Genomic DNA, 22,666 nt, shown 5'->3' on the forward strand with positions numbered 1-22,666 from the left:
GTCACAGCTCTCAGTCCCTTCCGAACATGGTGCCTCTGCTCTGGACTCACTATTTGGTTAATTGGACAATTACAGCTTCTTTCAGGGACAAAAGAGGAAAGAAAGATTCCTACTTTATCAAAGTGCCACATCCTTCACAATCCTCTACTGACGGCTCCATGTTCTCTCACCCTTCCCTAAGCCGCTCGTCTGTGCTCTCCCTCCCATCAATACTGCTCTCAATCTGATCCCTTCCTTCCATTTTTTTTTTTTTATTCCTCTCACTATTCATTGCCATTTCAAATCTAGGGCTGGTCTAATTAAGACTCTCAAACACCCATCAACAAACAAGCACTGATGGAGCAGAAGGGAACAAGAGAAAAGTAGCACATAGCGAATGTGCTGAAACCACAATGACATGTCTATCCATCTATCTATCCATCTATAACTGACATCACCCTGCTCTGACAGTGCAGTCGACGAGGCACATTACAGCCAAACAACAACGAGAAGTCAAAACAAATCCTCAGCAAAAATGCCAGAGGAGAGAAACTTAACACCACAACCCTGGGGACCAACCTAAAAAGTGTACCTGCAATCCACACTGCCACATTCAAGTTACCGACTCCACTCAACACAAAAATTTCCACTTATATTTGCTGACAGCGAATGGCTACAGCGAATTCAGAGCTGCTGTGGGAGCCTGCAGAGACTATTCCAACAGGCCTATGCTATCTGGTATCTCTTAAATGGGTTCATGCATTACAACGCAATAATAAATACCTGACGTGAGTCTGTCAGGCATTCTCACAATTTAACTTAGCTATACTGATAACAAAAAACAAAAAAAAGCAGACTATTTACAGGATAGCAACCTATTATTAGTGTGTAATCACAAATGAGGAGATAGGGGTTATTGTTATAACTAAGCCGGTGGATTTACCATCAGTTGTAATCAAAGCTATATTCTAATAAATTAAGGTGTGGTACTATATGATTTACACAGGTAGATAAAGTATGTAGACATTGTTCAGATGATATAAGAACTAAGGGTGGGGGCAGAAGCCCAAGAGAGCCAAAGTATGCACGTTTTTACACTTCTTGTTTTGAGAACAAACTGAAAAAGACAGATAAAACCTTAGGCCAACCTCTGCAAGTGTGTTGATCTTTCAACAAGCTCATCAAATAGTCAAAACCAAGGCATAAAAAGTTAAAATAACCCCAGATCTCCACATAAAGGAGCAAATGCCAAGTGCCAGAAAAAAGGATCACAATCCAACCGTCGCATTAGCCCAGAAAGAAAGACAATACACAGAGGGGAAAAAAATAACAATAAACCAAAGAAGACACAGAAAGCAGAAAGCAAAGGACAGAAAGAAAGACACATTGCGTTTACCGTGCTGAAGTCTTGCCAACATACAAATCTCGAGAGATACTGAAGGAAAGGTTAACTCCACTGCAAAATTTAAATATCACTGACATAATAGGAAGAGATTTAAAGAAGCAGAACTTGTTTACATTAAACACACACACACAAAAAAAAAAAAAAACGAAACATTTAGCCAACCTTCAGTCCCACAGTTGCCTTTATCTAACATTTCACCAAAGTATGAAATCACTTGGAGATATTAGTGCAGGATAACAAGAGGATTTATTGGGATAAAACCACTCAGCATGGGAAAATGGGACAAAGCCCAGCAGTCATTTGTGAAATATTATGGTAGGCGGGTGATGGGGGTGGAGGATAAAAGGTTGCCAAGTTATGGGACTGAAGCAAAATTATCAATGATCCCAAAACTTTATTTATTCATTTATTCATTTGGGAGTGGGTGTGACAGTGAGAGTTGGGGTTAACAGAGTAATACATTATGTTTTTAATCAAACTGAGTGCACGCTAAAAATGCTGATCATATAGTCTAACCTCGTGGTCAGGGAAAGGAAGGCTGCTTTATGTGTGTGTAAGTGTGTGCGCATATGTATCTGCATATGTGTATAAGTAATAAAGCATAAAAGTAGCAGACAAACGGGGTGAGGCAGCGGAACATGAGGGTACAGCATTGTGAAACTTTCTGAAAGCAGAAAACAAAGAGCCTTGATGTTATGCAACCATGCTTCCAAAGGCTTTATATGAAGGTGAGCTCCACTTATTTGAGCAACAATAATTGTCAAAATAAAGAAAAAAGAAACAATGGATACAACATAAGGTAAAATGTTCCATATTAGGAAACTTATAGACTGAATCACTGATGAGCAAAACTAGAGAAGACTGTTGTAGATGCTAAGGGCATCCCCGGTTAACAGGAAAGCATGTGGTTTGCTACATATTTCTGACTCACTGTAAGTTGACACATATGACAAACTGTAACACCCAGTTGCAAATGAGTACCACCACTCCTAGTGAACCTACTGAAATCAAAGCAAATTGCATATCATTCCCATTTTAAAACAAACTGAAAATGCAGCTTCCTTCCATAGATATTCACAAATTTACCAACATCAAGAAGACATCATATTTCACCCAATATATAATTTCACCTTAGGAAAAAGGCAAAAAAAACCCAAAAAACAAATAATGTCAGTGTACTTTAAAAGCATATTTACCCACAGCTGGTTCAAACATATTTTCAGATCTGTCTTTTTCGTTCTGTTGTATTTTGTCTGCTCTTGGTCCCAGAATGACTGAGGCTAAGATAGGGAAATATAGCATTTTATGAAAAGCTAAATTAAAGAAAATGAGGATACCTTTGAAAGAGACAATTGAGGAATAATTTACCCCATAAGATTTCAATGCAATAAAAAAGTCAGTAATCAACAATCTGGAACAAAAAAAAAAAGTCAAATATAAAACATTGCCGAACAAAAATCATTGCATTGAAACGATGCAAAAAAGCAAAAACATCACGAGATGAAAAGAGAAAAAGTGAAACTGCTGAAATTAACAAAAAGAGCAAGCCACCTATTACTTTTGTATATAAATATTTAGAAAATAATTATTATGAATATTTACCTGAATATGAAACTTTATCACCTTTCAGGATAAACATTTTGTGCATGACCTTAGAACTGCATCCAATCTGACAAACACCAAACTGAATGAGAACACCTTTTTATCGCCCTCCAGTGGACTGAATCCACACTGCTACTTTGGAGGGAGTCGCAGGAATCAGATGTGAAAATTCAAAGAGCATCTTCCAATCACGTTTTCACACACTCTCTCAATTACAGTTCATTAGCCTAGATCAGCAATACCTGTGTATCGCAGCATGCCTCACATGCCTCTCATATCATCCACTTCAAAACCAGCAGCATTCACTTGACTCGATCTGGCATTTTCCTTTAACTCCAGATTGCATCCAACTAGCACCAACAATACGGTGTAACAAATATTGTGCCCTACTACCACTAAACAGAAGAGCCTGTTCTTTTTGGGAAAATCTAAAAAAGAAAGAAAAGAAAAGCTCTGCCCCTTTTATCAACCTTAATTTGGTACTACTCCAAAAATATAAAGAAGCTAAGCTGTGTTTAAATGTTATTGCCCTCCTCGACGTTCCCTCGCTCTATTATTCCATCTCCAGCAGCATTATTGCTGTGGCTGACCACAGCTTCAACAGCACACCAAAAGTAAACACCCTGTCAGCAGCGATCCACACACAGGTTACCGTGGCATCAACCCTTTCATCATTTGATTGAAGAGTTTGTTTTTATTAAGAAGGCTATACCAGACGCATAATCACTATACATTGATTTAACATTACCTTTACAATTAAATTCTTCACTGAAATTACAGAATAAATATATGCACATTTTTCTTCAAATCTTTGTGAGAGAGAAAACATTAAAAGTGCCTCCTACAAAGCCGTTAGTGGGTGGCGATGGGGAATCCAGAAGCAATGGAGGGGAGGGGTCTTAACAAAGTGTGTGGAAATATCCAGAAAACCTTCGGCATTGTCTTATAATAATATTCACAAATGTTTGACCATCCGTGCGTCAGCGCTTCTTTCTTACGAGAAGCACCCTGATATAGACAGAAGTCCTCATTAATAGTAATAACCATATTAATAAGATATAAAAATTAAATAGAACACTGAACTGTAAATGCGTTGCAGTATCTCTGTTCATAATGTGATGTGATAGTTCTGAGTAAATCCTCTCACTTCCTGCACTGAAGCGAGTGCATGCAGCAAACTGCAGTTCATTTTAATATATATGTTTTTTTCCTCTCTTTCGATCTTTTCCTACAAACTTTATGTGCACGGCCTCCAGGTGTTTGTACATCCTAGTCAGGGGTAAAAGAGACAGAAAGAAAAAACCCCAAGTCAGGGAGACGTCCAGCTCCCGTGTGTCTTCATGGTACCTGGTAACGCATCATGGTAACTCCATAAAAACGGATTTTAGTGACAGATGTAGGATGGTTTGTATGTTTTATTCCCCAGTGCCCCTCTTGTTCCTCTTTTGCTCTCTTGTGGGCATATAGAGATATTTATATATTATAAAAATAACGGCTGTTGACATTGCTGGCTACTCTGAAAAAAAGGCACTTAATTGAAATATCTGAGAATGGCCTCTCCTCCAAAGTGATTTGGGGGGAAACATTGTTGTGACTGTAATATAATATTTTTTTATTTTATATCATGCTGCTTTTTCAAGTTAATTTTTTAATATTGGATTTGGGTGATTTTGTTTTTTGAGGGTGGCAAAGTGAATATGTTGACTTTGTGTTTTTTTTTTCTCTCTCTCCATGGGTTAGAGATGCTAAAACCGGTAAGATTTTTCCAAGACTTCGAGGTAATCCGGCTTGGTTTGAAGTTTGGCCCTTAACTCAAGGTAATCGCTTTGGGACGGGTCAGGGTAGCAGCCTTTCCCCGCCGTGAAAAGCAATGTCTCTTTCAGCCGTGCATCCTGCTGCAAATCCGGATACTGCATGCCTGGTGGATGCGCATGCGCCACATGCATGTCCTTTAGTTTGGGCACTGTCCCATACAAACAGTCTACAAAACCCACTGTCGGCGTGGGCCTCTGACTGTCAATCACTGTAGGGCAGAGCCCTCCATTCTCATGAAATCCTGCCATGTCAGCTGTGGTGTGGTTGACTGTGACGATGGTGTTGAGTTGAGAGTTGGAGACAGCCAGGGTCCACTCTCTTTCTTTCTCTAACAAGGTTCTGTAGTTACTGTTGCTACTGCTGCCATTGTCTTTCTTCTCTGAAAACTGCACTCGCTCCTCCTCTGCTATCTCCCCCTCTCTGGGCTTATAGATGGGGTTGTTACACATCTGAGTCACCGGGTGGGGGATGTAGTCATAGACGTGGCCATGAGCATGTGTGTGACTGGCGTGAGTGTGTGTGTGCATACTGGGCGGCGGTTTCTCTGGCGTGCCAATGTTCCCAGCACTGCTTTGCCTCGGTGGGTCCTCAAAAATCCTGCATTGCATTTGGATCCCTGTCAGATCGACCTCAGAACGTTTCCGGAAGGGCAGCTTCTTCCTGCGGCGAAGAACAAAGGCAAAAAGCCCGGCAGCCACAAACACGGCAGAGATGAAGAGGATGAGGAGGCTGAGGATGAGGACAGACAGGGGGACAGCCCCTCTCCCACCTGCCTCCCCCATGTCAGAGCTCCCCGTGGTGAGATCGTCTCCACCGGGCAGAGCCGGGGAGGGGCCTGAAGAATACTTAAGCTCAGGACAGATGACCTCCACCTCAAGGGAACGCAGGTCCTTCCCAAAAGCGAACTCAGGTGTCTTGCAGAGGACATCTCCAACTACAATGACTGAGGAGAGTTTTTCCAGCCACTGCTTGAGAGGGATGATATCACAGGAGCACTCCCAGGGATTCTGATGGAGATCAATCTGGACTATGGAGTGCAGATGCTCCAGGACGCCACGCACAGGCATGGAGAGGAAGTAATTGTTGCGCAGGTTGAGACGTGCAAGGTTGGTGCCAGCAAAAGCATCAGTGGGGAGGGAGCGTAACAGGTTGTCATTAAGGAAAACCAGCTGGAGGTTGGGCATTAGGGAGAAAGAGTTAGGTTGTATCTCACGAATTACGTTATACTCAAAGTAAAGATAACTCAACATCTGAAGCCCCCGAAACATCCCAGGGGTGAGTCTCTCAATGTCATTCCCATTGAGATATAAGCTTTTCAAGTTTGGTAGGTTGATAAAGGCGCCCTCCTGGACGTAGGATATCCGATTGTTCCCTAAATGTAATAAATCCAAACTTGAGAAGTTCCAGAAATCTGAACGATAGATTTTCTGTATAAGGTTCCCACTTAGATACAATTTCTTGGCATTGAGGGGTCGTGGCAAGAGCTCTGAGATGTTGTGAAAACCTTTCTCTTTACAGTTCACTGTTAACCCCAGGTCATTGATGTGGAGATTGCAAATACATCCAGCTGGACAAATTATTGGAATGGGAGGCCTTGTTTGGTAACCGGCAATGGGGGGCTGGTTGATGCCCGGGTAGATGCTACGAGGAGTTGGGGGGTTCTTTGTGGGCCGAGGTCGTTTGGTCGGCTTGACAACTCTTTCCTTATGTTCCACAGAAGAGGCTGTGTTGTGAAAGGAGGAGAGCATGGAGGAAGGTTTAGTAGGCCATGTGTTCTCATTGCTGAACGGAACTCTGGGAATTCCCAGCTTGGCCTCAATCTCTGCATCGGACAGCAGAGGACAGAGCTCACTGCGCTTGATTTCCCGCAAGTCTTTTCCGTGTAAGTGGAACGGGTACTCACATGTGATCTCACCCACCAAAGCTGTGTAAGGGATTCTCTCCAGCCACGTTTTTAACTGGACAATCTCACACACACAGTTCCAGGGATTCTCCTCCAGCTGGATTTCCATCAAGCTCCTCCCCACATACTCCAGCATGCCCTTATACGGCAAAGTCTTTAGTCTGTTTCCTCTCAAGTCCAGATGTGTGAGTGATACAGATCGAAAAAGATAATTTGGGAGCACTGGGATCAGATTGTCATTTAGTATGAGCACTCTCAACTTGTGAAGGTGCCTGAATGCACCACTTTCAATCCTTTTGATAACATTGTAGTCTGCCTGGAGATACTCTAAACTGTCCAACCCCAGGAAAGTGTCGTTCCGGAAAACTTCTAGTTTGTTTTCATGCAGGAACAGCCGTTTAAGTATTCCTAAGCCATTGAACGCTCCGGCGTGGATATCTTGCAAGGCGTTATTACCCAGATTAATGGATATGGCATTGTTAAGATGGAGGAAGCTGTTAAAGTAAAGCTTCCTCATGGAGTTTCTCTGCAGGTTGAGCTTGAAGGGCCGGCTCCATATCTGGGAGATCTGGCTGACATTTGTAAATCCTTTACTGTCACAGTGGACGTGGAAGATGCCCTCTTTGACCTCGCAGTAGCAGGGCTCAAAGCAGGGCTCGTCGATCTCCTCGGAGTCCTCTAGTAGTGGGATCGGGGTGGTCCATCCTAAGGCTATGGTGCTCAGCAAGGTAACCCACAGCATCCTCACTGACACCAAGGGGATGAAGTCTTGGCTCCAGGGACAGAGCCACTTCACAGCACTGCAACAGAGAACAGAGAGAGAGGGACAGTGGAGGGGAGGTTGGGGGAGGGAGGGAATGGAGAGCACAGGCACACACACAAACACACACACACACACACACACACACCCTCACAAAGTGAAGTTTGAGGTGAAAAATTCAGGCAGAGAGAAGAGCGAGAGGAGGAGAGGAGGAGGAGAGGAGAAGAAGGGTGCATTAGTTTCAGTAGAATGGAATGCAGCTTTGAAATGAATACCAATGAATAATGGAATGACGTTAGAGACTACTTTGGATTCTACAATAACGCTGGGTATTTCAAACAAAATATAAGACGGGCACCCCTTTGGATGGATATGATTCCCAACAACACAAACAAATCTCCACACTCAGACAGTTAACTCCACTATACGGGCGGACGTGCCATTTATTACACGGCAGATATGCTGGTAAGGTCGCAATAAATCACCTTAGAGATGCTTATCGCCGTGAATAAAGGGAGGCAACAGTAGGCGGATGAAGTTAGTGGTGAGGAGACACTGTCTCCCGGCTGTATTTATTGCATAACAGGGACCTCAATCCCTCTTTCAGTAAATGAAGAGTCCAGAAAAAAGCGTGGTGGAAATTGGAGTTGGCACGTCGTAGCTGTGACACGAGGAGAGGACGGGGACGGAATGTCTGCCTGGTTTCCATTAGTGGGTCAAAATGGGGATTGTTGAAGGATTTACTCATCACCTTTCCCGTTCAAAGTATTTGAAAAAAACATATTACTGTATCTCGGTTTGTGACTGATGTAAATGTGACAAAACAAATATGTGGGCCAAATATTATGTAAACAATGACTCTACTGCTACAGGTAACGCAAGACCTGATTTTTCCAGTGTATAGATCACACTTATATGCAGAAAGTAAGTGTAAAAGAGGAGGAAAAATAGTCCAATTAATCCAATAATTCCAGTGTTCACAGCCCGAGATATTTGCCTTCAGTGTGTTTTTCCCCTCGGGTTAAATGTCCTACGTCCAAACCTACTGAATAGAGAAACTATCGACTTATTCGTTGTAATTGAGCCTGTCATTTGCCCAGAATACAGTCAATACAACTTCTTCTTGCTTGCCTGATTGCTGATGCCATTTGAGGATTAGAGGAGCAATGGCAAAAAAGAAAAGCGCAGTGGGCGAAGCTCCTGCTCCGAGAAAGAAGCGCAGTCATGAGGCAGTGTTTCAGTACATCCGAGCAGCCTAGAATAAAAATACCACCATATGTGAAGGAACGAGACGTGAATAAAGTAAATTAATTGTAATAGTGCCAACAAAGAATGCTAAAGGCTCTTAAAAAATAAAAAAATAAAAAATAAAAAGACGGGCTGGTCGAAGATTCGGTATCTCCATGGTGTTATGTGCGAAATATTTCCATCCCTCCCTCTCTCTCTCTCTCTCTCACACACACACACACACACACACACACACACACACACACACACACACACACACACACACACACACACACACACACACACACACACACACAGCCACACAGCCTCTGAAAATCTGCTCTGTAGGCTGTGACTTCATAAATGCACACACTTCTTTCCATTCAAAGGAAAGGTTGAAAATCCAGAGTTGTTGCGCCAGAACTGTCTGCCGGAGCAGAGCCGCTGTCCAAGGTGCTGAAACCAAAACCCCAGCACCAGGGGGGGAAAAGCGAGGACGGCATAGAAAATATATTATAATCCCAAAAAAGACGTGACAAAACGCAGCATTGATGCCAAAAATATGATTTAAAAAATCAAACATCCCTGCTCTCGATGTCCTTGCTGCGAAATTCACAGTTTTCATCTCCCTCTCCATGCGTAATCCACCAGGATTTATCGATTCCGCTTCCATGTTGGAGATCAAAAAGCGCAGATGCGATTTCAAAAACAACCAAAGAAAAAAAAAAAAACCCAACAACGACATTTAAGGGAAGTGGAAAATATTGTGTGCCATGTTATATTCCCTCGGGGTGTATGGTTATACGTACTTAGTTTAGTGGGATTCCAACTTCACATATCCTCCTGCGATGTGTCCCGTTCTTGCCCGGTGCGTTCCGCTCACCGTCCGACGCCGGGCTGTGAGGGGAGAGAACAAGACACATGATGACCGAGTCGTTATCTAGAGGAAACAGAAAGTGGGAGAGATGGAAAGAAGAAGAGAGAGCAGGGCACTGAGGAAAATGGAAAGACAAGAGAGAAGATGTGAATGAGCCACGGATGAATTAAAAGTGTCGTTTATCATGAATGCCAATTCCAACACGTCAACAGATTTAAACCTCCAGCTTTTATCAAACTAAGTTACTGACAGATTATGATATTTAATAAGTTCCAGTCTGCTTGAAAACGGTCGAGAATCCCGCAGATCCCCCCCCCCCCCCCCCCCCCCTAAAATAACCTTGCTGTCAATACAGCGAAGAGAGCAGAGCGCTTAGTGAAATACATGCCAAGCATAATGCAGTAGCCTTCCGTCGTGACATTGGCACGAAAAATGGTGAATAAAGAACCGATGGCTATTGATCAGTCGACTGGATCCATGAGATCCGTTATCCCCGGTATGTTTGTTGTCCTCTTTTGAAGTCCATGGCTATGCAGGCACCACACACACACACACGCGCGCACACACACACATCTACATAAGATCCCCCTATTTGATGAACATACACAGTCAAACAGCCCAGAACCACTCACCTTAGTTTCGCACTGCAATTGGAAAGCATCGGGAAAAAAGACCACTAGTTTGAATCTTGTTAGATCTCTCTCTTGCTCGTTCTCTCTCTCTCTTTCTCTCTCTCTCCCTCCCGCTCTCTCTTCTTCTTCTTCTCTCACCCTCTCTCAGTGGCTGAGGCAAAAGAGAGGAGAGAGGAGAAATTAAGACGTGATAGGAATGCAATCTCTCCCACTCTCCGGTGACTCTCTCCCCTTCTTCTCGTCTCCGTTTTTTCCCCTCTCTCTCTCTCCAGAGCAGTTTGCTTAAAATGCAAGTCCTCGACTTGTGTACGTCCACTTCCTCCTCTTCCACCCCTTTCCTCCTCCTCCTTCTTCTGCTTCTCCTCCGCCGACTCCCGGGCGAGCGCTCAACAGCAGTGCAGCCGGGTGAGAGTGTTCTCCCCCTCGGCTCCGGGAGCTTACTTCTGTCAGGCGCAGCAGGAGTAGGAGAATCCGTGGATCACATCGACGTTTGTTGGGTCAGCTGCTGCTTCGCCTTTTCTTTTTTTCCCCCTCTTTTTATTCGGTCTTTCTTTCCTCGGGTCCGTTTCCCTGTCGTGCGTCAGAGGAGTGAGAGGGACCAGCCAGGGAGGTTTGAGAAGGGGGTGGAGGGGGAGGTGGTGAGTTGGGGGCGGGAGGCGAAAAGGGATGAGAGACGCAGAGGAGAGAGATCTGGCAGAGAGAGTGAGAGGGAGAGAGAGAGAGAGAGAGAGAGAGAGAGAGAGAGAGAGAGAGAGAGAGAGAGAGAGAGAGAGAGAGGAGGAAAACGAGTGATGGGGACGGCTGCGCTATAGTTCTGGATGCTGTCGAGAGGAGGAGAGGAAGCGAAGTGAGGAGAGGCGAGAGCGGGGGAGCGCTCTGGTTTACGCAGCGGGGGCGCGCGTCGTCGAGAAATAAATAAAATAAGAGGAGTCAGGGAGCGCGCCGTGCGGGCTGGGTGAGACCAGCAGACCTGTGGATGACTGTCAGGATGCAAGACGCCTCTCTCTGCGTGATCATTTATTATCGAGACTTATCTAATAATAGGGCTAATCACAATGAAAGTCAATCCTTTAACTGGGGGCAATTTACGCTGGCCAAGTTGAAACGCGCCACTCCTCGCCCTGCCAGAACCTCATCTCTCTCTCTCTCTCTCTCTCTTTCATGCTGCGGAGAACGAACTGGGGTGGCAGCGACTATCTCCAGCAAGGAGAGACAGGCAACGCTTCATCTTTCTGTTCCGTTTGCGTGTCTTTCCCCCGCCTCGCCTCCAGCGGGCAACACAAGCCCGTGTTGTGAACAGCAAGCCGAACCAGAGCTCACAAGCACGACTGTGACACCATCACGATTTCCAGTTTCTTCCAGCTCTGCAAGGAGGGGGGCTGATTGCAGTGGAAAGTTGAAAATCTCCTTACAGTAGCTGTGGTTATAACACATTCTGAACTGTTGCCACTATGAGGTAGCATTAAATTAAGCCATGGCATTAGGGTAACTCCTATATCTTTTATTTTTTTGTACCTTTATAGCGATTTCACTGACCTTTAGATGTCTGGATTATTTCTAAAACTGATCATGTTGTATTTGTAACCCCCTGTTGGGATTTACCACTTTACATGTCATGGTGGATTAATAAAAGGCTAAATGATTGAGCTCTGGGGACACTCATCTGTTGGGCATATTGGAACTTATTGGGTGTATTGGAATCTACACTTTTGTTGTCATCATAAATGTCTCCAAATTTTGTGAAGCTAATGACACCTGTTAATACTATAAATGCATTTCTGAATTACTTAAGTTCAGCATAAAATGTGTCCCAATACATCCTGTCTCTGATCATGTCCAAATTAGCCAGTTGTACAAACATGCACTCACACAAGCTGAAAATAAATGAAAATGAATGAATATGCCTGTAAACAAATACTTTGGGTCATGGTTTTTTATAAATGGCTGTTTTTAGTGTGATATTATGTAGATGATTTGCTTTGGCAGTTGATTTGAATCCATCCTTTTGCCAATAAGAAAACACACACATAAGCCTTAGTAGATGCACACAAACATATTGCACATACACAGCGTGGATGGGAGGCTAGAGAGGAGTACTTGGGAGCAGCTGGTGGTCTGTAAAACTGCCATTCTTCTTCATGAATAGCCATCATTCACTCCTTCAGCCTGTCAGCTACCGTCAGGCAGACTGACATAAGGCCACCACAAACCCTTCATTCAGCTCACAGGACATGGACTGGCCAGAATTTTTCACACTGAAGCAGTACTAACCTACGAATTACAGGTCAGGTATAATGAGTTCGCTGGTTGAAATTTCCGTTGTGAGTGACAGGGCAAAAAATAGATATTCTTCAGTTTGGGTTTGGTGACTATCATGCCAAATGCAATTGCTCTAAAGTGACGACAATTAAAATGGATAACAAAAGTGAGCATAATGCAATTCACAAAGAAGTTAATTTCCATAGCTGAGTGTTGCCGCATCAGTGCCAGTTATCATTTGATCTGATAAAGACTGTGTCCATCGGGGAACCCTGTAGGGAGCCAGCCAGTCCTTCTCCAACCAGTGTGTTCGTAAAGTCAAACATGTTTATGGTGGTTGTTGGGCTCCACTGAGATTGCCCCTCGTCTCAATCTTGTTCATGACATTGATGGACAGAATCTCTAGACACAGTCACTTAGAGGAGGGTGTCCAACCTCAAAAGTCCGAATTTAAGCTTTTTGCAGATGACATAGTTCTGTTGCTACATCAGATTTCAAGCACACACTGGAAGGTGTTTGCCAGTTGAATGTGAAGAAACTTGGTTGAGAGTCACCACCTCCAAAGCAAAGGTCATGGTTCTCTGTTGGAAGCCAGTAAATTGCTCGCTTTTAATTGCTCGCTGCCCCCAGTGAAGGAGTCAAAATGCCTCAGGATCTTCTTCATGAGTGACTAGAAAGTGAAGCATGAGTTGAACAGATGGATCGATGCAGTGTTCGCAGTAATGCAGGTGTTGTATCAGACTGTTGTGGTGAAGAGGAGCTGACCCAGAGAGTGAAGCTCACAATTTACCAGTTGAGTCTTCAGTCTAACCCTCATGACCTCGAGACAGTGATTTAAAGAAGAAGATCGCTTATTTATGCAGCCCAAATTAGCTCCCTGCTTGAACTGGCTTGGCTCAGACTTAGAAATAGGGCAGAGCTTGGACATCCAGAGGAACTTTGGAGCAGAGTTGCTGCTCCTCTAAGAGCCAGCTAAGGTAGTTCGGGCATCTGATTAGGAGGTCTCCTCAGTTACTTTCTTTGGAGGTTTTTTTGGGACTGTCCAACTGGTGAGAGACCCCAGGGGAGACCAAGAATGTATTTATGAAATTTTTAGTAATACATACGGTGCCCTCCATAATTAATGGCACCCCTGGTTAAGATGTGTTCTTTAGATTCTAATAAATTCTTTTTTTTTTCTAAATAATATAGGACCACAATGAAAAAAAAGAGGAAAATCCAACATTTAATTCAAGTACATTTATTCAGTGTGTGTGTGTGGGGGGGTGAGGGGGGATCACACATTAAGAAATAATTCTTTTACATCAAATCATGTGTGCCACAATTATTAGCACCTCTGATGTTAATACTTTGTACAATCCTCTTTTGCCAACAAAACAGCACCTAATCTTCTCCTATTATACATTTTTCTTCAATTTTCAGTGTGAGAGTATGCTTCTGCAATACAAATTGAATTTATTTTAAGGCTTTCAACACATCTTAACCAGGGGTGCCAATAATTATGGAGGGCGCTGTATCTCATCTGGTCCAGGAACACCTAGGGCACTCCAATAGGAGTGGTAAATGTCATTGAGGAGAGGATTGTGTGAAGTGCCCTCTTTAGCCTGCTGCCACTGCAACCAGACCCTGGATAAGTGGAAGAAAATGGCTGGATGGATAAATAGTTTGGAAAACAAGACAAATCTGCAGTAGTCCAGATTTTGCTTGATTTATTTCACTGATACCTGTAATGTCAGAGCTTTCTCTTAGTAGAAAGGTAGTGTAAAGTTGACAGATCACCAAAAGGAAAGAAGAAAATATATTTAAAAAATATATAAAATATAAATATATAAAAAAATATATATATGAAATCATATTTTTAAAGACTCGTTGTGCACTTTGGTGGGACATAAAGCACAAATGGGGCCTGATTTGAGGGTCTAAATTAGAGCGAGGACTAGGAAAGACGTTAATGGTGTGCGATATTGCAAGATTTAATATCGATCCAATACCAAGTAAATACAGGGCCAGTATCGCCAATACCGATACTCCAGGATAACTTTTTCAGTAGTCAGTAGGTTTAGAACAAAGTTTCGGGGCCGTATATGGTCCAGATCTGGAATACAGATGGGGTTGTAAATGCTCACAGGGTTTAAGATTTAGACTAATTCTGTGGGTCAGGAGGAAGAATCTGCATTGCTGATGAAATCACAATGTGAGGGATTACCTCCTTAAACAGTATTAATTTTTGACAGTCTGATCTGTAATTGTGGAATATTTCTGTCACTGAAATAGAAAATCCTCTTTTTATTCTATTTAAAAAAAAAATTTTTTTTGCCCTTTGACGATCACGTGTGACAGACATTGTCAGTTTGTCGTGCCCACCTGGTCCCACCTGGTTACAGGTGAAACACCTCACAAGCTGAACATTTGCTTATTGACAGACTCTACATTAACCGATGTTCCCTAAATGCCTCACAGTGCAGACTGTTAGATTCTGCTCAGTGGCTGCGGTGCTCAGACAGGTGTGAGAGCAAAATTTACTTGGAAAGGAGTGAGATAAAGTTTCCTAATTTCAGATTTGTACAAGAAGAAAGTGGTTGATTTTATCCACATGTTGTTTTCTATGAGCAAGGAAACAGCACACGTCTTTTTAGAGTGGAGGCCACAGTCAATCATTTTATTGTAATGGTTAGAAGCTAAAAATCATGGTTGTGATTAATGATTTAATTTCTTAGCCTATGTTATTCTTTGTAAGTGGCTCACAGGTTCAGCATCTTCCTGCCTGCAGTCTGATCATCAGGTAGGTGTGTCTCAGTCAGACTTCTCTCTGCTTCCTCTTTCCTCAGTTTTGGTTGAGGAATGCACAACAGCTGAGCAGCTCATTTTAGGCATCAGGGAAAAACAGACAGGTAGAGACACCGAAGAAATTTAAATTATACTTTACACCACTATGCTACATGGTGTAGCTGGTTGACTTGGGCCTGTTTGCTTCTTTTTCTGGCACCACTGAGTCACGTGACATACAAGACCCAATCACAAGAGGAGCCAAGGCCATTTTTCAATACCAAGAATGCAAGTATGGACAAGTAGGCATATTAAGAAATGGCCCTAGTGTGCTGCTCCATTCTGTGACAGCAGGAGCTCTGACACAGACAGCCAGGTCACCTGTTTGATGAAAGGTTACTGATGAGAAACTGAAACGAAAGTATCAATTTCATTACTCTGGTATCGTTTGATATCAATACCAACGCTGATATCGATAATACCGATATTTGGATCGATCTGCCAACCTCAAAAAGACGTTCAAATGTGCTGTTGACATGTTGATGTCACAAAGGAAAACAAAAGAAAAGCACAGTCAAAATGTTTGACTATGTTGTCTGGACAAGACAACAGACATGCAAGTCAACTGAGTCATCACTGACATTTTAAGGCCATCACTGCAATGATAAAGGGACATCAGTGACAACTCTATCATCGGAGACAGCAAATAGCACTGTAACCATGAGGGAGGAAATGGCTGCCAATACTGCTCAACCACACAGTGTCAACTTGAAATGACGAGAAAGGAAACTGCACCCAAACAGGCCTTACAACTGGGTGATGTCCATCTATTTATTTCAATATGCTGCACAACTACAAATATGCAAAGTATTAGTCAGAAAGGTATTTCATATTTTTGCAATTATGGTTTCATATAACGCATTCCTGTCTAAAGGTCAGGAGTAATGAAATTGCAAAGAGAAGACTGTAAATTGGACAATTATTTTTATAATTATAGTAGTAATGATTGAGCTTTTAAATTGATAAGTTATTGTGAGAGTTGTTTTCTGTAGGCTATGGCATTATGATAAAAGCAAAAGTTAAAGAGTGAATAAAGTTCAGGCTCTACTCAAAAACTTTCCCCTCTTATTCGACTGTCACCTTCTGAAACTTTCCATTATGGCTTCTCTGCCTGTCATTGGGGGTTTTGGTGACATACCTCATGCCAACGGCTCAAGTCCTTTGTGGACTACAAGGGACGGTGGAAGGCACAGTCAAATAATTCCCCATCTATCTCTCTGTCTATCTATCTCTCCGGCTGTCAGTCTGCTTGACTGCTTGGGAGTCAGTGTGACCAATATGTCACTGGCCTGCCTTTCTTGCTGTCCACTTACATCCCCACCTTGCTGTCTGCCATAAGGACCACCTACCCGCCAGTCTCTCTACCTGATGGCCTGCCTGTTTTTTGCTGACTTGCTCTCTGCTTCCATGTCTGCCTGTCTTTCTGTGTGTCTGTCTGTTTGTCTGTGTGCTACCCTACCTACTGGCCCTTGAGCCTGTTCCTCTAAGCCCCCACAGGGTTGCGTCCTGGTCTTATTAAATTCCAAAGAGAAGCAGGGAAAGGCATTTAATCCTGAATTCTCCTATTCCAGTCTAAGTGCTTTTGCAAATAGTTAAACACTGAGACAACATTTTGTGCCATTTTTCTCATTTGTTTCTGTCTGTTCTCTTTTATGTCACCGTCAACAAAATGCTCCACCTATTCTAACATAATAAACACTCATTGTTCAATCTCCACAGGTGCAAATGTTACACTTTTCAGCAAATTTCACTGCTTTAAGATCAAAATAAGTCACCCACACCAACCCCTTCCTGTTATCTCCCACCTCTTCTTCCCAACCATAAACCCAACCGGGTCGAGGCAGACGGTCGCCTTCCCTGAACCTGGTTTCTTCACCAACTGCTTGCTCATAGGGAATCCAAAGGAAACTTTGGATTGTTGGGCTCGCTGTTCTCTTTTTAAATTTGATAAAATATTTACCATACTATGTCAGGTATTATGAGATGACATATGTCGTGAATTGGTGCTATACAAATAAGATTGAATTGAACTGAATATTGATACAAACCAACAAAGATTGCATGATTCAAGAATACAAATGAGGATTTAGGGAAGAAAATTGTTCAATATGAATGGACAGTTGTTTGTAATGTGTGATCAAACGCCAGTATTTTGAAATGGAAGCATGTTCTATCTTTTTTGGTTACATGGAAATGTGTTGGACTCTCAAAAGCATAATCAGTGTTTGTCATAATCAATGGAAAGAGCACAAAGTTTGAAGAACCCAATGGATTGAAAGAACACACGTCAAAACAAAATTAACATATTGGATATTAAACCTTAAAGACCGATACTTATAATTAGCATACCTAATGATGCGTATGACTGTAATAAAAGCAGTGACCTTGCAAAGCAAACTGACAAAGTGTCTCATATGAGATTTTTTTTCTTTTTTGTAATATATTCAGTGGATTGTGCATTGACTGAACATATTATGAGGACTGTATAAGGGTGCTGACCGATAGCCTATAGTAAGAAGTTATAGATAAGGCGATAAAGGAGATTGTCTGAAAATAATGAATCTGCAGCCGCATGTGCTTTTAAAGTTTTCTTTGTAGTTCAGGGCCTGGCCTTGTTTGAAATTTCAGTGTGTTTCCAGAGTGAATATTTACCCTGGCCTAGGCTTTAAGAAGTTGTGACTGGGGAGAACTTTGACTTTTAAAACAGAACAGAAACAGATTCTAAGAAGAGATCAATTTATGTTTGTATTCATTTTAAACAATACTCATTTTCAATACTGCGGAAGATTTTTCCACTGAAGCCCACAAAAAAAAAAATTCTTAGTGGAAATTAAGCTAAACCCCCATGTGTTCCTTTTGATATCAAGTATTCTAAGTTTCTTTTGTAAAAGCGAACTCTCACAGGATTAGTCAGTGCAAATATACTGGGCTACAGAAGAAGTTAAATGTCACAGTGGGGTTTGCTTTGGTGAATTTTTCCTCAGTGTATGTACTTTCTCATTCAGTGTGTGTGTCTGTCTGTGTGTATCTGTGTGTGTGTGTGTGTGTGTGTGTGTGTGTGTGTGTGTGTGTGTGTGTGTGTGTGTGTGTGTGTGTGTGTGTGTGTGTGTGTGTGTGTGTGTGTGTTGGCCACTGAGCAGCACTTTAATGTGGTCACGTCTGAGTGATTGGCCCGACAGTGCGAATGAAGTTCAGGACAAAAGAGCATCCAAATATAAAACATAGACAAGTACGCACACGTTCACTCTTTTTCTCATTCACTCATTCACTCAAACACACACACGCACACACACACACGCACTCTATCTGACATTGAGACAGACAAAGTCGGCGTAGGAGTCATTGTCTCAGGAGAACATTGCATTGTAAGGACAGCGTCATTGTGTCTCTGTTATGACCTGAGATAACATCAAAGAACTTTTCACCATAAATCTCAGCAACAATATTGTTGCTGCTACTGGAGTTTCTGACATTGTTACAGCGCACAGTGAGAGATCAGTGAAGAGTAGCTAACGTAATGCAAGGTTTATTGTCAGTTGTGTGCACTATTTAAAGGTGGAGTTTGAGATTCTGGAGAACGATTGTTTATGTTTAGCTTTTAGGCATGTGCCATATTTACTGTCACTCCCTCCTACTGCTCCCTTTTTCCCCTCCATCTATTCAGCCCTTCCCTTTCTGCCTGCCCTGCGCACGAACATACACAGGACAAGCTGGAATAGTGCTGTGTGGATCAGTCACTCAGCCACTTTGTTTCCCATTTACAGAGTGAGGGAACAGCCGATGTTTTTTAGTGCACACACAGAACAGAAAGCTAGCGGAGAAAATAGTCTGAATTTGACAAAAAGTGTTACATACTCCACCTTTAATGGAGTACAGTCTGCTCTGTTTGCCCCTGTCACTGCATTCCATCAGTCTTTGCCTTTGCATCTTCCATGTCCCTAGATAGGCTACATGATCCAATCTCCCCTCGAGGATGAATAAAGCATTCAGAAATTCGTCACTAATCACACTACTTGCGGCATGCAAATTCACCACTTTGACCGCCACACCCTGATTTTGTTCAGGCCATCTGAAAAGCACATGTATTTTGGTACAATATGTTAATCACAAGATTAGGAATTGGCCAATACGAACCTAATTCCTAGCGATACCTGATGTTGTCCCTTTAATTATGCATCAAATCACAAGATCCATTGATCTTGGTCCCAGTATAAATGACCCATGCCATTGTCTACACCAGTGCATTGTTAATTTTTCTTTGCGGGCACTTCAGTTAGTTATTATTTCACAGTCTAACAATACAAGACTAACTACATATAAAAGTTTCCCAATTCCAATTTTATAAACAGGTCCTTCCATCTAGAACATCTTGCACAAACCTTTACTGACCTCAATCAGATCACTGACTTCAAGAGACAAATACCACTGATTATTTTGTAAGCGTATGTGCATTTATGGATGCATGTATCTTTATACACCTTTCATGCATGTGCATTTTGTTTGTCTTCTCGCAGTCAGGCTGGATGAGTTTTGGAGCCCGTGACCAGATGGTGTCCTCTCCAAAAGCCTGTGTCGTGTGGCACACTCACTCACTCTCCCCTCTCTCTGTCGAAGGTACACACAGACACACAAGCGTAGAGTCTACAAGCCTACCATCCCGTTCGCCATCTCTCGCTGCTTGCTGTAGCCTCAAACTGTCGAAGCAAAAATACCCACAACACGTCTGCTGAGAGACCTAATTCTCACACATTGCTCTCCCTGGAGAACTCGAGAGAGAGCGAGAGAGAGACACGCTGAGAGAGAACATTAGTTGCTGCCTCAACGAGTTTTTTGGGGTAAATTACAATGGAGAAAAGAGAACGAGAATGATGGAGAAGGATGTAGTGACGATGTGGTGAAATCTGAAAGAAACTGCTCTCCTCAGAGCAAGCAAGGAGAGTAAAGATTTTAGGGGACGTATTGTACTCATTTCCAGCTCTCTATTTTTTTTTTCTGGAGCTCCAATAGAGTCGTTCAACATGATTCATGGGGCAAAACAAAAAAAAGAAACACAAACAAAAAAAAGAAATCCTTATTTGACTTCTAATGGCCCTCAAACAGCCCCTTAGTTAATCCACTGTGTGAAACAAGCATTTTCAGGTCTTTAAGGCACCCCCTTCTTAAAAGTCCACTTTCGCCTAACTGGCAGACTTTGTGGAAGCCTTTGCTTGCAAGCACCGCTTGAACTGCTTGCCAGTATGAAATATTGAAAAGCAAACTGTAAAGCTAATAATTTAAATGCAGCAAACTTTAGTTCTTGATTGGTCACAGCAACACCAAAGTCCATCTATTGAAGCCCGAATCCAAGCCGAATATGACACCTTGTTTCCACATAGCTCTGTGTACATGAGTCAAAGGAACTCCATTCATTGTTATGGGAACCTCCATGATCTCTGACGTGTTAGCTAAACTCTTCCTTCATTTTTCAGAATTTGCCTTGAGTGTGCCATTTAACTTTTAAAAAAATTAGCTAACAAAAAACCTAAACGGTTTATAAAAAATAAAGTAGAAAAAAAAAAAACCTAAACGGGCTATTCTGTAGGTTAATTATGTTGTACCAGAAATTATATAAATCTGTAGCTCTATCTAAGAAACGTGTTTAGGTAGTTTAACATTTGTTAGCTGTGTAACATACAGCCACACATATGGTTAAGGTTTGTACATTTTCTAACAAAATCTTTCAAAAAACTTCCTACCTTATTTCTCACTTCGTGCATTTTTGGATTTGGTCTTTTAATCACAAGCCATACATATATATATATATATATATATATATATATATATATATATATATGTGTATATGGCATGCCTATGGTATGCCGTTTAGGAAATTATATATTGAATGAAAGTCGATATATATATAATGAAAGGCGATATATATATATAATGAAACTTGATATATATATATATAATGAAAGTTTTGATATATATAATGAAAGTTGATATATATATATATATATATATATATAATGAAAGTCGATATATATTGAATGAAAGTTGATATATATATAATGAAAGTTTTGATATATATATATATATATATATATATAATGAAAGTTGATATATATATATAATGAAAGTCGATATATATTGAATGAAAGTCGGAATATAGAATGTTCAGATTTTCATTCCATCTATTCAAAGTTTCATTCCATATATTCAGACTTTTTCCTACTGAGCCCTGGAAGGACATGGCAAACAAAAACAGGAACCTTATTGGACATTTGCTCTTCAGATGAGCTCTTCTGTGATTATCTATCTGTCTTCATGGTTGTCACAGGGAACGGCGACTACGTTTGAGAAAACAGGTAATTTTTAGAGATGTTTTGATTCTGGACACTGAACGTGTTAGCATTAGCTTAGCTACTTAGCTTCGACTACATTTGCATCCCTACATAGCTTAAAGGTTAAACACATGCACCATATGTTGATGATAATGATAATATCTATGTTTATCTTTATACACACGTGGACAAAATTGTTGGTACCCCTCAGTTAAAGAAGGAAAAACCCACAATTCTCACTGAAATCACTTGAAACTCACAAAAGTAACAATAAATAAAAATTTATTGAAAATTAAATAATCAAAGTCAGCCATCACTTTTGAATTGTTGATTAATATAATTATTTAAAAAAACAAACTAATGAAATAGGGCTGGACAAAAATGATGGTACCCATAACTTAATATTTTGTTGCACAACCTTTTGAGGCAATCACTGCAATTAAACGATTTCTGTATTTGTCAATGAGCGTTCTGCAGCTGTCAACAGGTATTTTGGCCCACTCCTCATGAGCAAACAGCTCCAGTTGTCTCAGGTTTGATGGGTGTCTTCTCCAAATGGCATGTTTCAGCTCCTTCCACATATGTTCAATGGGATTCAGATCTGGGCTCATAGAAGGCCACTTTAGAATAGTCCAACGCTTTTCTCTCAGCCATTCTTGGGTGTTTTTGGCTGTGTGTTTTGGATCGTTGTCCTGTTGGAAGACCCATGACCTGCGACTGAGACGAAGCTTTCTGACACTAGGCAGCACATTTCTCTCCAGAATGCCTTGAGAGTCTTCAGATTTCATCGTACCTTGCACACTTTCAAGACACCCTGTGCCAGATGCAGCAAAGCAGCCCCAAAACATTACTGAGCCTCCTCCATGTTTCACCGTAGGGACAGTGTTCTTTTCTTCGTATGCTTGGTTTTTGAGTCTATGAACATAGAGTTGATGTGCCTTACCAAAAAGCTCCAGTTTGGTCTCATCTGTCCAAAGGACATTCTCCCAGAAGCTTTGTGGCTTGTCAACATGCATTTTTGCAAATTCCAGTCTGGCTTTTTAATGAGTTTTTTTCAG

General features: G+C 41.8%; 1 protein-coding gene across 2 annotated transcripts; it reads right to left on the reverse strand.

Annotated features, from left to right (window-relative positions):
* Positions 1-1,611: 1,611 nt before the first annotated feature.
* slitrk3a (SLIT and NTRK-like family, member 3a) lies at positions 1,612-11,355 on the reverse strand. Of its 2 annotated transcripts, XM_022221632.2 has the most exons (3): positions 10,201-11,355; positions 9,501-9,588; positions 1,612-7,504 (listed from the first exon to the last, which is right to left on the reverse strand). In XM_022221632.2, exon 3 carries the CDS (start codon positions 7,444-7,446, stop codon positions 4,732-4,734), a length of 2,715 nt encoding a protein of 904 aa, XP_022077324.1. In that variant the 5' UTR covers positions 7,447-7,504; positions 9,501-9,588; positions 10,201-11,355; the 3' UTR covers positions 1,612-4,731. The 2 variants fall into 2 exon arrangements, with proteins under 2 accessions (XP_022077324.1, XP_051813620.1); XM_051957660.1 differs by lacking the exons at positions 9,501-9,588; positions 10,201-11,355 and adding an exon at positions 8,596-9,433.
* Positions 11,356-22,666: the final 11,311 nt, after the last annotated feature.

Source organism: Acanthochromis polyacanthus, chromosome 13, assembly GCF_021347895.1.
Source record: "Acanthochromis polyacanthus isolate Apoly-LR-REF ecotype Palm Island chromosome 13, KAUST_Apoly_ChrSc, whole genome shotgun sequence".
Taxonomy (NCBI): domain Eukaryota; kingdom Metazoa; phylum Chordata; class Actinopteri; family Pomacentridae; genus Acanthochromis; species Acanthochromis polyacanthus.

Excerpts from the sequence above, each read along its gene's own strand:
- slitrk3a (XM_051957660.1), bottom strand. The coding sequence starts at position 8,690 with ATGACTGCGCTTCTTTCTCGGAGCAGGAGCTTCGCCCACTGCGCTTTT. Across the intron at positions 7,505-8,595 it reads CAAATGGCATCAGCAATCAG|TGCTGTGAAGTGGCTCTGTC; the intron begins GCAAGCAAGAAG and ends TCTCTGTTGCAG.